The following is a 19248-nucleotide window of genomic DNA, read 5'->3' as shown; positions in this document are numbered from 1 at the left end:
TGGAGGTGGGGGTGCCTCGGGGAGCCATTTGAGGAGGCTGAGGCCCAAAGCATGAAGGACTGAGCACAGCAAATTCTAATTACCCTGACAGGGCAGGTGGTGGTGGTGGGGGTGGGGGTGGGGGGTGTGGGGGGTTGTCTGGACCCCCAGCATGCATCTTTAACTGCCTTGAGTTTCCCTTCCCGTATAGCCTCCCGTATCATCGGGGAGCTCTCTTGTCGTTTTCAGGAAATGCTCTATATTCTGATTCAAAGTCCTGTAATCCCAGACGGGAAACCACCGCGAGCCGCCAGACGGATCACTTTAGCTGCTTTTTAAGACGGGGGGGGGGGGGGAAGAAAGCCACAAACATGGGGTTGGGGGGTGGGGTAGGTGGGGGGTGGGCTGTACGGCTTAAAGGCCAGAAATCACGATTTTCAACTTGATCTCTGTACATATAGTACATGTTGTAGGGATAACGCTCCGTTAGCAGCCACAATACTTGAGCGAGTCTCCTGCGTTGTCCTGGAAGTGCCGCCAAAAACCGTGCAGAAAAGTGTGGCTGGAAATCCCAGACTGGGAAAACCACGGTTCCTGCTCTGCCGATAGGCTGGATCGTGTAAGAAAAACAATGCTATATCATACAGCTGTCTGTAGCATTGTTACTCCCGCGTTCTCATACAATACAATGCGGCCTAACGGCAAAACCAGGAAGTACGGTTTTTTTTAAATTTAAAACAAAAAATTCCAATTTTTTTTTCTATTTATCTTTTATTTTGTTTTATCTTTTTAGGGAAGGAAGTACGTTTTTTGGGGGGGGGAGGGGGATTTTTGCCCCCCTTTTCTCCCCGGTTGTACTTGGCCAGTTAGGAAGTAAGTTTTCCCATTCACATATTTGTCATGTGACATTCAGCCTCTGTGTACTTCCTGATATACTGTATAGAAATGTTTACATACTGTTCCCTTTGGCACTTCGGATACCTCTATGTATTTTTGGATGGAATGCATATTCGCCATGTTTTGTTTTATAATGAACTTCCTTCAAGAATCTGTACATGAATATGAACAATGTTCAATGAAAATATTTAAAAAAAAAAGTTTTCACATTCACGGGTCGCCCGCGAGTGACGTCACTGGCGGACAAATTTCACCAGCGTTTCAGCAAACCGCTGTGTATTATTGTTATGATGACGTAGGGATGACGTCCCTACCACACACACACACACACACACGACTGTTGCTCTACCGTGACCTGATTTCTCCACGACTGGCTGCTGCGCAACACTACGTCACAATACGTACGTGTCAGAGGACACGTTTTTGCGAGAGCGGAGTACGTGTATATGGACACGTATTAGTTGCCGCTGGGGCCGCAATCCCGTCTTCTGGCCACTGGGGGCGCAATCCTGTCTTCTAGGTCTAGGCAGAGCTGTATCGGTCGGGATTCACCACAAGTTCTCCACCACACAAGGTAACGTTACATCTAATACATATTTAAGTAAAATGTTAACTTAGAGACATCCTTTTTATAGAAGTGGCTGTTGCTCCATAGCGAGATTTGCGCGCCATTTTACCGGATTACAAACTCCTCATTACCAGACTCCGATTGTTTTTCGGTAAATCGCATGCAAAATTGTGGGGACTAATTTATTGAGATTGCATTGACACTCCGTTTATTTAGCTCACATTTATGCAATTTAAATATAGTAGTGTAACGTGTATGGATAAGGAGACACGCTGGCCGCTGGCTGGCGGGTCTGACCCTTTAGTCTAGCGGTTAGCGATGCCTCCTGCGGTGCGGGCGATACGGGTTCGCGTCCCGGCCGTGGCAGTTCCTGTGGTTGCGTTGTCCCCCGAATTCGCTACAGTATCCACTCGCATATAACGTTAATATGAGTCAAAAAATTATTTGAAGATAGCAAATTTAGCTACGACTCACATATTAAGAACATTCGCGTCGCTCCGCCATCTTTGTTCGACATTCTAGTGCGTCACGACCATGGTCACGACAGACCTAGTAGGCTACAGGGCGCCCCTAGCGGCATCTGTGAGACACGCGCCAGTGAACGCGTATAAGTGACTTGCAGAAGCGTGTCCGCAGACACGTAAAGAGGAGGCGACCGGTCTGGACTTGCGAGAGGTCGGTGCAGAAGGTTTTGCCGGCCTGCTGTCGTACCCGCCAGTTTTCTGGCCCGCCCCGGAAACGGGTCGGCGTAAGATGTGGGGGGGGGGGTACGCAGAACGCTGTGAGCGCCGCTCTTAACCGTAAATAGATGTCGACAAGGCTTCACTTCTTTAACACGCTCCTCTGTGCTCCACCCGGACCTCCAACCTCTCACCCCGTCCGCTGGGCCCGCAGCAGTGATTTATCCCTCTGACATACCAACAGCTGTGTTGAGGGCTCCGAGCGGATTGGGGGGGGGGTGGGCTACTATTTGCCGTGACTAATCGATACCAGACTTCAAAAAAAAAAAAAAAACGGGAACCGTGAGATCTGCAAAAATACACCAGTCAACGACACCAGAAACCCCGACCGACCTGCTGCCGTGGCTCTGCAGACTACACAAACAACTTCTTGGCTGTGCCATTGGAAACAATGGAATGGAATCTGCGTGTGTGTGCGCGTGTGCGCGCGTGTGCGTGTGCTTTTGGCGTTTCTGCATCAGTAATGCAGTAGAGTTGTGGGTCTGTACATCGGGCTCGTGGACTGTCGAGCCAAGCCGCTGTGCACGAGGCGTCTTGACGAGACACGCGGTAGTGGACTGCATAAAGGGTACGCCTTTTTAAACAAATAGCCTCTTTTTTGTGGGGGGGGGTTGTCCTCTCTCCTGGGGGGGGGGAGTCCTCTCTCCTGGGGGGGGGGGGTTTGTCCTCTCTCCTGGTGTTTTTCCCTCCAAGGGAATTTGGTGAACTCGTGAGCCGTTCCATCCGCGTTCAGCTCACGCGCGCTCGGAAAGGCAGAAACACGCTCGGAAGTGACGTCACGCGGCTCGCTTACACACGCCGAGGTGGTGTGGGCCCGTTCGACACGAGCAGCGTCGGTGTCGGGTTTAACGTCGGTAATAAGGGAGATGAGCGCGAGACATATGGGGTAAGTTTAGATGAAACATTGTAGCGAATTCGGGGGACAACAATTCGCTACAATGTGATAAAATGCGGAGGTGGCTCGGCTCCATACGACCCGGGGGGACAATACATCCACTGCTGATCAGCGGACAGGAGAGGAGGGTGAGAATGAAGTGGGGGACCCTGGTACCCTGGGGGGGGTGGTTGGGGGGGGGGGAGTAAATTAATCAACTTATTTTGTATCCAGTTATGTGAAGTGGTTTCACACAAAACCCCCCACTTCACATCACCGGACACAAATAAGTCCATGTACGTACTTTCCTAGACCGGTTTCCTAGAGTCATTATTTTTGAAGTACACTTCACTTTCCCAGTTTGCGGTGCTCTGCCTGTTTCTACTTGTCCCTCCTGGGATTGTGAGACCAGCGTAATCCCGTGTTTCCTTTGAAACGCGCGCGGCGTCTCTCTCTCTCTCCGGCCGCACAGCGAAGGAAAACCAGTTCCCAGCTTCCTAAAAAATATATTTTATTTTAAACTTTTTGCAATAATTCACACGCAAACCCCCCCCTCCCCAAAAAAAACACAACAAAAACAAGACAACCTCATAAAACGTCATAAATGCACTGCATTTGTGAAAGGCGTATGCCCGGCTCAAGTATAAATAGTCCCGTAGGGGCTCCGTTATCCTTATCCAGCATGGAGGCTCCTTCCGCACGTGCGCGCTCCCCTCGACCGGCTCCGAGTCCTCAGCTTTCGGGGTTGGCCGGGGGGGGGGCGTCCTCGGGTCAGCGCCTCATCCGCAGGGAACCCGGCCCGCGTAGCTTTAAACAGTCTTTGCCGTCCTTGATCTGGGGGGGGGGGGGAAGGGCAGGAATACTGATGAACCGGAAGTTGGGAGAATAAAGCTCAACACTGGTTTATCTGTAGGTGCCGGGCTTCTTAATGAGCTATTCCAAGCCGGCACCGGCATAGTCAATGTAGCGTTATAACGCTTGATATTCAACATTATAGTCAATATTACATACGCGTCATATGTGGTGGGCGGTATACCCGCGGTTGCACGTTTTAATTTCGGGGAAGTTGAGCAAGGCACTGGCAACCCCCACTGCCGTCTTTTTACCCCAAAACAAGCAACCATGATGAGTGAGTGCTGGGATGCACAATTCAATCCCAAATAGGAAGGGCTGTGTGTGTTTGTGTGTGTGTGTGTGTGTGTGTGTGTAAAGTTGTGTCAGTTGCATCCCTGTGTTGTTAGTAGGAGCTACTTTCATGATGTGGACTAGTTCTGACACGGGCTGCCCTGGACGGTCCTCCAGTGCCGTTATGAGGAAACTAGAAATGGGTCTACACACTATATCCAGGATATATATTAGATTAGATTGTTTCATTAGCCACACGACCAAGGCCGGTGGACTTTTTTTCTTCTTCTTGGTACACACTGAACTCTGCAGCACAATGCATACATGGACAACAACAGACGCTCCGCGTATTATTCTGCAGTCACACAACAGCAGAAATAAACCTATCGCGCATAACAACGAGGTGAACGGTGGTATTTATTTGTGAGGAGGGGACTGTAGGGAGGATTTCGGAGTCCTGATGGATAGGGGGGGGCAGCTATACTACAGAGAACACAGACTATTTCGAGATCTTGTGCGTAAAAGTTGTTTTTACGCACACGATCGTGAAATAAAAACGCACTTTACCGACGGCTGCGAGTAAAAACAAGACAACGCATGCGCCGGAGATTATTTGATGAAGTTTGGAAATCGAGACCAGCCAGCAGGCCAAGTGGAGAGCTGATCTGCCCGACCTGTGCCATGAATATCCACTCGTGCCAAAATGTGCGTTTTGACACAATTGGTTCACGTTGATGTTTGTGTGTGTGTGTGTGTGTGTGTGTGTGCATTTATTTTGGTTCAGGATGCGAAATAGCAGCGCTTACCCCTTTCCTCTGGTTGCTCAGGCAGAAGGTGCAGATGGTGCGCGGCTGCTTCCCGCCGCCGCCGCCGCCCTCCCCTTGCGCGTAAACAGCGCCGAGGCACGGCTGTCCGTCGGCGTCGCTGTCCTCCAGAAGGAGCACGTTGGCCAAGTGGGAGATATAACTGGAGGCCAGGCGAAGCGTCTCGATCTTGGACAGCTTCCGGTCCACGGGCTCGGTGGGGATGAGAGTCCGCAGCGCCGTGAAGGCGGTGTTGACGCTTTGGGTCCGGTCCCGCTCTCTGGCGTTGGCCGCGTTCCGCTGTTTCATCACCACCGGGCCGTTTCCTTCCGACTTGCGGGGAATCCTGCGGCGCTTCTCGGCGCCGGCGCAGATCCCGTAGCTCTGGTCCGAGCCGCCGTCGCTCTCGCTGCGGTTGTCGTCGTCCTCGGACATCAGGCTGATGTCTGGACGGAGCAAGTGGGTCGCCATCGGCCGCAGCATGGCGAAAGTCATTATCCGGAGGTGGTGCGTGCGTGGTCCGAAACAGATGCAAAACTCCTCAACAACAACAACAACAAAGCCAATCCTCAAGTTGTTAAGGCGGCATGGGGTCGCCTCAAGAGCGCGCGGGGGACGCGTACGGGTCCGAGACGATGTGGACGCAGCTCACGCTCGTCCTAAGTAAGCCATGTGTGCGTCAGTCCACCGCGTCTGTTTTCTGATCGAATGCCCCCTTCAGTCTACCTGCTGCTCCGCCGGCCTCGTCTTATAGCTGGATGATGGGAGGAGGTGCCAAGACCGCAGCCGAGAAGCAGCCTTCACCGAAAACGAAGATAACCCAACGTAAATAGTGAACTCGTCCGTTTAGGGTTACAGCCCGGGTCGGCGTTGGCTCCGGGGCTTACGTTATACATGTTGCCGGGCGGACGTTGCAGCTCCTGTCTCGTCTGAAGGGAGGACGGTCAGCAGGCCTGGACCATATTTCAACACCATGTCGACACGGTGATAGGGGACTAGATGTGGTGGGACAGGATTATGGTTGTGGTGATATGGTGACTCAAATGTTGTCATTTCCCGGTCTCAAAGGCTGCATTTACGGTAAAGGGAGAGCGTTTTCTGAGCTTGTTCCACTGTTGGTGACACGGACAATGGACGTCCCTACCTGGTCATCACATTCACATGACTAATGATCATTTAGCATCAGCATTTTCAGCATGTGAGACTATCTCATGAAAGCACCAATAGCTGGCCCCAACATATAGGTACATTATCCATACTGACACACTTGAAACATGTCTTCTATCGCCAAAAATAAAATAATTATCTAAAACATTGTTATTGAGGGAGGAGTAGAATACATGTGACTCCAGAGAGTTAGGAGTAGACGTAGTTTTTAGTATATCCACGTGACTCCAGAGAGTTAGGAGTACACATAGTTTCTAGTATATCCACGTGACTCCAGAGAGTTAGGAGTACACATAGTTTTTAGTATATCCATGTGACTCCAGAGAGTTAGGAGTACACGTAGTTTTTAGTATATCCATGTGACCCCAGAGAGTTGGGAGTACACATAGTTTTAGTATATCCATGTGACTCCAGAGAGTTAGGAGTACACATAGTTTCTAGTATATCCATGTGACTCCAGAGAGTTAGGAGTACACATAGTTTCTACTATATCCATGTGACTCCAGAGAGTTAGGAGTACACGTAGTTTTTAGTATATCCATGTGATTCCAGAGAGTTAGGAGTACACATAGTTTCTAGTATATCCATGTGACTCCAGAGTTAGGAGTGCTCATAGTTTCTAGTATATCCATGTGACTCCAGAGATGGGAGTACACATAGTTTCTAGTATATCCATGTGACTCCAGAGAGTTGGGAGTACACATAGTTTCTAGTATATCCATGTGACTCCAGAGAGTTGGGAGTACACATAGTTTCTAGTATATCCATGTGACTCCAGAGAGTTGGGAGTACACATAGTTTCTAGTATATCCATGTGACTCCAGAGAGTTAGGAGTACACATAGTTTCTAGTATATCCACGTGACTCCAGAGAGTTAGGAGTGCACATAGTTTCTAGTATATCCACGTGACTCCAGAGAGTTAGGAGTGCACATAGTTTTTAGTATATCCATGTGACTCCAGAGAGTTAGGAGTACACATAGTTTCTAGTATATCCATGTGACTCCAGAGAGTTGGGAGTACACATAGTTTCTAGTATATCCATGTGACTCCAGAGAGTTAGGAGTACACATAGTTTTTAGTATATCCATGTGACTCCAGAGAGTTAGGAGTACACATAGTTTCTAGTATATCCATGTGACTCCAGAGTTAGGAGTGCACATAGTTTCTAGTATATCCATGTGACTCCAGAGTTAGGAGTACACATAGTTTCTAGTATATCCAGGTGACTCCAGAGAGTTAGGAGTGCACATAGTTTCTAGTATATCCATGTGACTCCAGAGAGTTAGGAGTACACATGGTTTCTAGTATATCCATGTGACTCCAGAGAGTTGGGAGTACACATAGTTTCTAGTATATCCATGTGACTCCAGAGAGTTAGGAGTACACATAGTTTTTAGTATATCCATGTGACTCCAGAGAGTTAGGAGTACACATAGTTTCTAGTATATCCATGTGACTCCAGAGAGTTGGGAGTACACATAGTTTCTACTATATCCATGTGACTCCAGAGAGTTAGGAGTGCACATAGTTTCTAGTATATCCATGTGACTCCAGAGAGTTGGGAGTACACATAGTTTCTAGTATATCCACGTGACTCCAGAGAGTTAGGAGTGCACATAGTTTCTAGTATATCCATGTGACTCCAGAGAGTTGGGAGTACACATAGTTTCTAGTATATCCATGTGACTCCAGAGAGTTGGGAGTACACGTAGTTTCTAGTATATCCACGTGACTCCAGAGAGTTAAGAGTACACATCGTTTCTAGTATATCCACGTGACTCCAGAGAGTTAGGAGTGCACATAGTTTCTAGTATATCCATGTGACTCCAGAGAGTTAGGAGTACACATAGTTTCTAGTATATCCATGTGACTCCAGAGAGTTAGGAGTACACATAGTTTCTAACTTGTCTATGAATGTGAAGTACCTTAAGATGGGGGAAAGTGTACAAAAGTACATAGGTTGCCATATCATGATGGCATTTGTTGTTGCGTCACTTCTGCATTCAAGTGAGTCACCCTGCAGGGACCACTGAGTCAACTGGTTCATGTACGGGAATGGTTTGCATACGGGAATGGGGTTGCGTAATTATTAATATATGTTTGTAAATGTGGGGGGGGGGATAAAACAAGAAATGTACAAATTAGCAGAGAAATTTAGAGTTCCAGGTGATGTGGGCCATCTGTAAATATCTGTTCATATCTAGATTATGATTAGAATTAAAGAATCATTATAAACATCACAATGATATATCTATTGATACAATGATAGACCTATTGATACAATGATAGAGCTATTGATACAGTAAAAGATCTATTGATACAATGATAGATCTATTCATACGATAGCTCTATTGATACAATGATAGATCTATTGATACAACAATAGACCTATTGATACAGTAAAAGATCTATTGATACAATGATATATCTATTGATACAATGATAGATCTATTGATACAATGATATATCTATTGTTACAATGATAGACCTATTGATACAATGATAGACCTATTGATACAGTAATAGATCTATTGATACGATATATCTATTGATACAATGATAGACCTATTGATACAATGATAGACCTATTGATACAGTAATAGATCTATTAATACAATGTTATCTATTGATACAATGATAGACGTATTGATACAGTAATAGATCTATTGATACAATGATATATCTATTGATACAGCGTGTTTTAAGAATTGTAAAGAATGATGTTAAAAGTTGCCGAGAGCGACATCAGATGGGCAAAACGGAAAACATATGTTTAATGATTCCACTGCTTTTTGCCCTGTGATGGCCTGGCGGCCTGTCCAGGGTGTCTCCCCCCGCCTGTTGCCCAATGACTGCTGGGAAGGCTCCAGCATCCCCGCGACCCGGATTCAGGTAAAGCGGCTTGGATAATACAACAATGAAGCCTTTTAAATTTGTGTTGTCATGTGTGTGTCTTGCAAACTCTCAGACTTAAAATGCAAACTGAGTTGTCAAATCTTACAAACGCATTCCTAGTACACCGTTATGATGCATCTTTCCTTCTCTCTTTAATGACCCCCCCAAAACACACACACACACACAAACACACACATTTGTTTCTCCATACTTGTGGGGACCCCTCATTGACTACATTCATTCCCTAACCCTAACCTTACCCATCATAACTACATGCCTAACCCTAACCCTAACCCTAACCTTACCCATCATAACCACATGCCTAACCTTAACCCTAACCCTAACCTTACCCATCATAAGTACATGCCTAACCTTAACCCTTACCCTAACCTTACCCATCATAACTACATGCCTAACCTTAACCCTAACCCTAACCTTACCCATCATAACTACATGCCTAACCTTAACCCTAACCCTAACCTTACCCATCATAACTACATGCCTAACCTTAACCCTTACCCTAACCTTACCCATCATAACTACATGCCTAACCTTAACCCTAACCCTAACCTTACCCATCATAACCACATGCCTAACCTTAACCCTTACCCTAACCTTACCCATCATAACCACATACCTAACCTTAACCCTTACCCATCATAAGTACATGCCTAACCTTAACCCTTACCCTAACCTTACCCATCATAACTACATGCCTAACCTTAACCCTTACCCTAACCTTACCCATCATAACTACATGCCTAACCTTAACCCTTACCCTAACCTTACCCATCATAACTACATGCCTAACCTTAACCCTTACCCTAACCTTACCCATCATAACTACATGCCTAACCTTAACCCTAACCCTAACCTTACCCATCATAACTACATGCCTAACCTTAACCCTAACCCTAACCTTACCCATCATAACCACATGCCTAACCTTAACCCTTACCCTAACCTTACCCATCATAACCACATGCCTAACCTTAACCCTTACCCTAACCTTAACCTGATCCTCATTCTGACCTTAACCCTAAACCCAAGTCCTAACCCTAAAATAGACCCTCTTCCTCATGGGGACCCATAAAATGTCCCCAAAAGGTAGGTGGTTTCTGGTTTTGCTGTCCTAGTGGGGACATTTGGTCCCCATTATGGTATAAAAACAAGCACATACACACACACACACACACCCACACATTAGGAGCTCAGCTTGCACCTTCGGCCACATAGCAGAGCAGTTTGAGCTGCTTGGGTTTCTTAGTGTCGCTCAAAGGCACATCAGCAGTAGAGGTACTGTCAAAGCGGCCTGACCTCCAGCAGTCTCCTCTCACTGACATCAGATATCAGCCCTTATCTTTGACTGGCTACCAGCCTACCGCAGGCTCCGTACCCTACCTATTTGCGAGAGACTACACGTGTAACACTTGTTTGTGGGTAAACCGCTTCATGTTTTTACACCAGCGGCTGTCCCAGCTTCATGCTGAAGAGGGAAAAAAGTTAGTTACGTGTGAGTAAATAAACAATGAGCAGATGTCCGGGAGGTGGTGCGCTCCTGGGATGGCAAGGATGTATTTTCTTGTTTGGGCCGAGTTATAAAAACAAAAAAAAAACAAAAAAACAGCAGGAAGTCAAATGGTCGACTTAAAACCTGTTAACCACTAACAGCTCTGTCAGGCCCCACCAACCGCCAACACATCCAACCACATCAACTCAATTTTACCACCGCTGTACTGCAGACCAACAAAAAGTGGACTTTATATCCCCCAATCGGGTGCAAACGGCAATAAATGACTCAGATGCACCTATCTATAGTACAACGTCAGACATGTAAACTGGCTGGTGAATCTGTGACATCTGCAAGAGAGCAAAGACTTAAAGCGGAAATATACCACGGGGGGGGGGGGGTTGTGTACAGGGACTCAAGCCTGCACAATTTAAAACCCAGTGAAGCTCAAAATCCAAATCTGCAGGAGACGGTGCAGGTTTCGGTGAAGGCTTTCTCTGCTTGTGAGATGCCGTTTCCCACTCGTACCAGCGACGGAGTCCTAAATAAACCATACCAAGTGTCGTCCTCCAGCCGTTAGTCAGTCGTTTAAAGTCTTGCAGAATTTTCCGTGGTCGTATGGTTTACTGTTCACGCCATGACACACGGCGGTTTAGTCATGATGTCATCAGTCTATGCATTGGTTGCTCATGCGTGAGTCAAGCAGCAGAGAGACGGAGGGAGCGAGAGAGAGCGAGAGTTTTGTGCGCATGCCAGTCGACTTGGGGTGACGCCGAGGAAGGTTAAGCCACGCTTTCTTAGAACGACATTGATGTTTCATGGGATTTTGCAAGGCTCTTACGCTCTTCCGGAAGAACGCGCTGCCAGTTGTCCGTAGCCATACGGCGACATCCTGCTGGCTTTCCCACCCACAGAGGCCCGACGCTGTTTTGCTACAAGAGGCAGCTGACGCAAAGCGGCTGTCTGCCCATGCTGTGGAGCGAAAAGCGGAAATCTGCATGCTCAGTGTCTGTGCCACGGCATATCTGTAAAGGACAGCATCCAGAACTGAATCCAATTGGACCTCAGTGGACACGGTCGGGGTGACGACTGAAAGTAACCCACCAAAATCTCTTCATAACGTTCCCACAGTTGAAATGGTCAGTAAAGGCGGATGCAATGAATGGAGTATAACGGTGATCGGCTATCACTGATAATACACAGTATTCTTTATTAATAGTATTGTAACGATCACGGATGTGTAGACTCTCTAGCCCATTGGCTAACGGGTCGGACCCTTTAGTTTACTGGTTAGCGCAGTCGCCCGATCCGGGTTCGCATCCCGGCTGCGGCGGTTCCCGGCTGCCCCCTGAATTTGCTACAGTGGTGTCAGAAGTGGGATGGTGAGACCGTGAGGCCATCGGAGGTGCTTGCGCCCAGAGGTGTGAGGGAGCTGGTGTGCTGAAGCGTGGGGGCGTGCTTCCCGACCCAGATTGCAAAATTGCTGTGGCCCAGACCCGTCCCACACCGACACTTTCATCCGGCCCACATACCGCGTGGAATGGTGGCACTTGGGCGGTCCGCTCCCGTTTGCCAGATCTGGGCCAGAACCAAGCCACAGCAACGCCGCATGTGCCACATATTTGCCAAAGGTGGCCCATATTTGTTTTGTGATATTTGGGCCATATTCACCATTTACCACATGGGCCACTTCAGGGTCACATCCAGATCACATGTTGCTGAGAGCACCGCATCTTTGCCAGAAAAGGCCCACATTTGATTTGGCATATTTGGGCCATAGTTGCTATTATACATGTGGGCCACTTCAGGGTCACATCCATTTTGTCAGGGCCAGAAGGCCATCAGTGCCGCATCACTGCCTGAAGTGGCCCACATCCGGATGCTGTCTGGGGAAGGAGTGTAGTGCAAGAAGCATGAATGAGTAGACTCGCTAGCCAGTTGGCTAACGGGTCGGACCCTTTAGTCGACCGGTTAGCGCGGTTGCCCGTCGTGCCGGTGACCCGGGTTCGTGTCCCGGCTGCCCCGTGAATTCGCTACAGTATATTGGTTATCTGTGGCTACCAAATATGTATTAAACGTCTGACAGATAACTTTAAATGAACATGTATATGTCTATCAGGTCAGATGTATTTGTATAGGCCTAAATCACAATTTACTCCTAAAGGGCTTCATAATCACAATTATATTCTTTACCGTGTAAAGCATCCCCTAATATTAGGTAGGGAGTCCATTAAACCTGTATCATACGTCAAACAAATTATTTGCACTTTGGGAACACAATGACAAATTGTACAACAACCTCATTAAAACGGCGCAGAGTTGTGTAAAGCGGAGGAAGCGCTGTTTGAGCATCTCTGTGCAGCGGGGAGGTGAGAGACCCAAACAGTCTGGAAAAAATTACACGGCTGTAGTCGCCGGTCGTGTGGTGGAATTCCACACAGGAAGCTGTGCGGGATCATCATCACGGCAACAAGCACCTATTCAGACTGCCCTCCCAGAGGAGCACGGTTTAATACCTCCTCCCTAGATGGAGCAAACGGGTGAGCTGACTAAGCAGAGCTCCCTTTCTCAGTTGGCATTTCAAATTCAGACCGTCTCTGCAGGGGGAGCGGGGATCAAGGCTTCCTTTAAAAAAAGGCCCTTCACGTAGAGCGTTGTGAGTCTAGGTTTTATCCCGCTGCCGTACCGGATCGTGTTCCCAGACCCACCGGCGATATGAAAGAGGTCAGATGGCAAGACTCCTTCTGCGGAGGTCCATTCAAAGGTTTGGTGAATGCAAATCTGATCTGCGCCGTCTGCGACCTTGGCGAGATTCGAACGCGCTCGGAGCTACCTGAAAAATAACCGAAGCCTGCACTAGTTAAGCTGGCGAAAGTTATTTAAAGAGCCACAGAATTTCAAATGGCAGAGAGGAAGGGAGGTCAAAAAGGTGGTCGAGCGGCAAACAATTCATATGAAAGACCAGAAACACTTCCTCTCCTTGGCACTTAAACCCTCAAACATCGAGCGTTAATGACCACCCATGGAAAGAATCCCCCAAAGTAACAGGTGCATTTTTTTTTCCACACTGCTTTTGCATGTAAGGGGGGGGGGGGACCCTTTGAGGATTTCATTACGCCCAGGCGGTGAGCGAGCCACAGGAAATCTTCTCACACGCGACGATTCTTTGGAGAAATGTTCAGTTCTTCAGGGCTGCGGCGGGTTTCCCTTCACTTCCTCTACAGCCACAAAGGGAACTCATCAGGCCAGTCTGACATTTTAATGGAAGAAAGGCCTGGTCTCCATGTAGTGTTTCGCAATCAATAACCCTCCCCACCCCCTCGCCCCCCCTCGCCTAACACCGAGGCAGTACCTGTTATTATCCAACTCAGGAACAGTTCCTTCCTCCAGGGTCAAAAGCTTGATTTGTGACCCATCGGTGAGGGCAATTCAATCGGGAGCCATTCCGTCATTCTGGACCCCATGTGCTCTACACAATTTAGTAACCAGGTCAGGGCTTGAGGTGGGGTTTTTTTTTAAACACAGTACTACACGGAGTCCTCTGAAAGCTGATGATTTCACTTGTAAGGATTCACTATTGTGCTGACACAAATCACGTAATCGTGAGCGAGTGTTGGTTTGTCAAATGCGGAAGTGCTTTCTTTCACTTTGCGTGTTCATTCGTACTCCTTCCAGTGAGTCGTGCGCCACCGATCACCGGACAAACACACGGGATGCGATTCCCATGCAACATGCCTGTAAAGTGCACTTTGTCAGGCGTCGTTCACCCTGTCAGTCAAGAACAGAAATGAGAGGGCCTTGTTATAGAAGCGTGTTCTTCCTTGCGAATTGACCTTTGACCCTGCATCCTGGAGGAAAGCCTAGGCTTCTCACTCTCCTCCTTTTCGACACCAAAACAAAATGCGGAACAGGTTAGGAGGTTAACAAGAGGCATCCTTTTTGCAGACTGTGGCCAGGCAAGACCAACGGTGCACTGGGAGGAAGGGGGCAAGGCTCAATGCCCGTCTGAAAATAGCCTCCTGTGGTGTGGACGGAGTGACTATTTCCAGTCAGCTTGATCTGTGCCATGGAGGCACTTTGTTCTCAGGATACCTGACCCTTCCTTCCACATGGTCAGCCTGCAGGCTCCTACATATCACAAGCAATTGATAGACACCAATTGTTTGTGATATATAGGTGCCATCCTCCCAGGTATGTAAATGTAACATCTCGAGCAAAACAGGAAATACAAATTAGGTTTGATACTACACTGGCGGTATATGCCTTGAACATGGCAATGATACTGCTAAAATTAAGGGTTTGATTCCCACTCGGGCCACTGGCCCCCATACTGTAATGTGGTGCAGTTGTTTCACTGTGAAGCGCTTTGTGCATAACCGCTACAAAAGGGATATCGCAACACATTTATTCATTCATTCATACCAGTTCTTCATCATTACATCTTTCAATCTTATTTACAGGCAATAACAGTCAGTAATGGATACATAATAATTTTATTCTCATTTTAAAGATTGTTTAGATGATCAAAAGCAACATACCGGTTTGGTAAAATCTGCAAAAATGGACACACTCACTGACCTATAATTATAGATATGTGTGTTGACACATTGTAATTATCACATATCACTGGTTATTCAACGTGACAATAATAAATGTGTGCAACAGCTGGAGTTACATTTCCCCCTGCTGGTAAGTACTTTGTTCTGCAGTCGTCGTCTGCTGGTGATGGATATTAATCTTTGACAGAAATAGAAAGTTTTCCCATGTATGAGATATACAAATGCACAGCGTGTAACATCTCTGAATGCTCAAACCTATGCCAGTGTCACAGCAGATCAGGTGTCGAGGCACCCAAGTAGGTCCTCAGGTCTGAAATATTTGATTTGATGATCTTGGCTGGAATTGTATTCATGTTCAATCTCTGGTATGCAGCAAACCTGTGACAGCCTCCAAAGGAGTAGTAGTAATTCCCCCCTTGTCTACCTTTGACCCAGAGCACATCGATTGGAGGGACGGTTTTGATGTCAGTGGTCTCCTGAAGGAAAATATGAATGCAGATAAATGAACAAGTTAATGGAACATAGTTAATCTCAACAAACGTGACTGAGAATAAAACTATGTGAGCGATGTACCCCCTGTACTGTGCCAAATGCACTTACGCAGATTTAGACTAAATTTAACAGTTATTATCGCTTCCTATTCAAACCACTATATAGTATCCCTCCATCCATCCATTATCCAAACTGCTTATCCTGCTCTCAGGGTCACGGGGATGCTGGAGACTATCCCAGCAGTCATTGGGCGGCAGGCGGGGGAGACACTTTGGACAGACCACTCAGCCATCACACAGGACCCACAAACACACACACACACACACACACACACACACACACACACACACACACACACACACACACATTCATACCTAGGGGCAATTTAGTACGGCCAATTCATCTGACCTACATGTCTTTGGACTGTAGGAGGAAACCCACGCAGACACGGGGAGAACATACAAACTCCACACAGAGGACGACACCCAAGGTTGGACTACCCCGGGGCTCGAACCCAGGACCTTCTTGCTGTGAGGCGATTGCGCTAACCACTGCGCCACACTATATATTGTACTAGAAGAACCCCGCTACAATGTAGCGGTTTGGTTATCCACCCGTCTAAATCTCCCTCCTCTTCATCCTGCCAGCTAACCGCCTTCCCCCTGCCCCTAAACCCCCCCCACTCCAACCCCCTCCCCCCAAATGCTCGGAATCATCTGAAATGCCGAGAAAAGTGGTTTTTAGCCATTTTTAGAAAATGCATATTTTGCATAATTATGCATAATTATTAAAATTATTTTAATTTTCTGCTATTTTTCTGGTCCTCTCTGGAACAATACCTACCACCTCCCAAAAAAATTAGGATCATAAGTGCATTTTTGCAAAAATGCATACATATTTTGCATAATGCCAAAACATTTCTAAGTCCCAGAAAAAAGATTTTATATGGGTGAAAAAATCAACGATGCCTAGAATCATCTGAAATGCCGAGAAAAGTGGTTTTTAGCCATTTTAGCCACTATCTACACTAACACACACACACACTAACACCACACACACACATATTCCGAAAATATATGAGTAGATGATGTTTCTATAAAAAAAACACACACACACACAAAAGTTTTGAGGCCCTGGCCGCATTAATGAAAGACTCTCTCTGTAATGGGATTATGTTTAACTATTGTAATCTTTCACACACTGTTTCCATTTACTGGAAACCGCCTTCAAATTGGCGTTAACTGTAATGGGTCAGCTAATTAATGGTCTGTTAACTGATCCCATGTACGCAGACGATTCCATGACCAATGCTCACAAGACCAATGCTCACAACACTAAAAGAAAAAGAGACAAACTCTCACAAATTGGCAAAAGACTCTATAGAGACTGCTTTAAAATCTCTTAATCAGGTCACTGTGATCCCTATTACATGCTTAGACCTATGTGATATTTCTTGTGACATGCAACAGACTGCTCAATGGAATATGTTTCCATGAATAAAGGTTAATTAAGATTGTGTATTACCAAACAGTAATTGATAGTCTCATTATCATGATTATCTGTAAGATCACCATTTCATTTGTCAGGGAGATGTTATCCCTCTCACATGCCCAGGCCTATGTGGTATGTCTTATGTGACATGCAGCGGAATGTTCAGTTGACTTTTTGAAAAATAAAGATTGCAAAACGATTTGTGAGCATTTGTCTCTTTTTCTGTTTGTCTTGTGAGCATTAGTCTTGTGAGCATTAGTATTGTGAGCATTTGTCTTGTGAGCATTAGTCTTGTGAGCACTAGTCTTGTGAGCATTAGTATTGTGAGCATTAGTATTGTGAGCATTAGTCTTGTGAGCATTAGTCTTGTGAGCATTAGTATTGTGAGCATTAGTATTGTGAGCATTAATATTGTGAGCATTAGTCTTGTGAGCATTAATATTGTGAGCATTAGTCTTGTGAGCATTAGTCTTGTGAGCATTAGTATTGCGAGCATTAATATTGTGAGCATTAGTCTTGTGAGCATTAATATTGTGAGCATTAGTCTTGTGAGCATTAATATTGTGAGCATTAGTCTTGTGAGCATTAATATTGTGAGCATTAGTATTGTGAGCATTTGTCTTGTGAGCATTAGTCTTGTGAGCACTAGTCTTGTGAGCATTAGTATTGTGAGCATTAGTATTGTGAGCATTAGTCTTGTGAGCATTAGTATTGTGAGCATTAGTATTGTGAGCATTAATATTGTGAGCATTAGTATTGTGTGCATTAGTATTGTGAGCATTAATATTGTGAGCATTTGTCTTGTGAGCATTAGTATTGTGAGCATTAGTATTGTGAGCATTAATATTGTGAGCATTAGTATTGTGTGCATTAGTATTGTGAGCATTAGTATTGTGAGCATTAGTATTGTGAGCATTTGTCTTGTGAGCATTTGTCTTGTGAGCATTAATATTGTGAGCATTAATATTGTGAGCATTAGTATTGTGTGCATTAGTATTGTGAGCATTAATATTGTGAGCATTTGTCTTGTGAGCATTAGTATTGTGAGCATTAATATTGTGAGCATTAGTATTGTGAGCATTAATATTGTGAGCATTAGTCTGCACACCACGTGGACAGCCACCTCCCCTTTTATACCAATCAACTGCACACACTGAAACTCAGCTACGCCCTTTTTAACGTGCCACCGCACGGTTTTCACCACTATTTTGGCAGCTTAGCTTAAAACTTTCTGAAGACCAAAGAAAAAAGAAAGAAGAAGAAGAAGAAGAGAAGGATCCACTTCACCTCTAACGTCTTCATCAGGCTCTGGACTTTCCGCTCATCCAGGACCGGAGGGATCGGCCGAACAACGACTTGCATCGGTATGTCATGCACCTGCGTGACGCCGTCGGACCGGACCGACCCGTCGTCTTCACCCTGGACCTCCATACCACCCCGCCTGGGGACGGACGACCGCCCGTTCAGCAGAACCGACGGATTCATCCGCGAAATGGCGAGAGACGAAAGAAACATTCCGGGACGCCTTCAGATGCGGAAGTAAATATTACGTCACGCCGTGACGTCGGCCGCAGGACGCCTCTCATTCGCCCCTCGGAACCGTCAATCATCACCTTGCGTCGTATCAGCGGCGGCGGTAAACGGTCGCGTTTCAGTTCTGTTGGCCCTAAATCGCGTTTCACCTGCAGGGGGCTTTACAGCCCCGTCACACCCTTCAGCAGACGGCGATAGAAGAAGCAGCAACACGTTACCGGTGTTATAGTGCAGCGTGAGCACGCCTGGACGCAGCTTATCCGCTTTTTATCTGCCGACTCATTACCCGCCTGCTTCAGGGCTGACATAAATCTTCATCACATCAAATGTATGGTATACGTCAAAGTGAACACTGTCAAACCAGTGTGGACTATAATGAACTGTGTGTTCTAGTGAGAGAGGGGGAAAGAAATCATAAATGAATATTGCCAACATTTGTAGATAATAAAGTAGTTCCATATTAGGGGAGCTGTTGGGATGACTCCAAATGCCTGTGACTGACAGGGCCCCTCAAAAATATTATTACATAAGGTTATTCACTTTTTTTTTTTAGTAAATGTAATATCTTTTCATGGGGGCCAAAAAACCTGTGGCGGTGCCCCTGGTTTGTCGC

General features: G+C 46.5%; 2 protein-coding genes across 2 annotated transcripts; both read right to left on the bottom strand.

Annotated features, from left to right (window-relative positions):
- Window positions 1-3599: 3599 nt before the first annotated feature.
- On the bottom strand, window positions 3600-5934 carry tcf15 (transcription factor 15). The gene is made up of 2 exons (XM_056274804.1): window positions 4990-5934; window positions 3600-3892 (listed from the first exon to the last, which is right to left on the bottom strand). The coding sequence occupies exons 1-2, from the start codon at window positions 5479-5481 to the stop codon at window positions 3830-3832; spliced, it is 555 nt and encodes a 184-aa protein (XP_056130779.1). The 5' UTR covers window positions 5482-5934; the 3' UTR covers window positions 3600-3829.
- Window positions 5935-14955: 9021 nt separating this feature from the next.
- srxn1 (sulfiredoxin 1 homolog (S. cerevisiae)) lies at window positions 14956-18626 on the bottom strand. The gene is made up of 2 exons (XM_056274884.1): window positions 18390-18626; window positions 14956-15595 (listed from the first exon to the last, which is right to left on the bottom strand). The coding sequence occupies exons 1-2, from the start codon at window positions 18615-18617 to the stop codon at window positions 15386-15388; spliced, it is 438 nt and encodes a 145-aa protein (XP_056130859.1). The 5' UTR covers window positions 18618-18626; the 3' UTR covers window positions 14956-15385.
- Between the last annotated feature and the right edge of the window lie 622 nt (window positions 18627-19248).

The sequence above is a fragment of the Lampris incognitus genome, chromosome 2 (genome assembly GCF_029633865.1).
Source record: "Lampris incognitus isolate fLamInc1 chromosome 2, fLamInc1.hap2, whole genome shotgun sequence".
Classification (NCBI taxonomy): Eukaryota; Metazoa; Chordata; class Actinopteri; order Lampriformes; family Lampridae; genus Lampris; species Lampris incognitus.
This window is presented reverse-complemented; position numbering and strand designations above follow the sequence as displayed.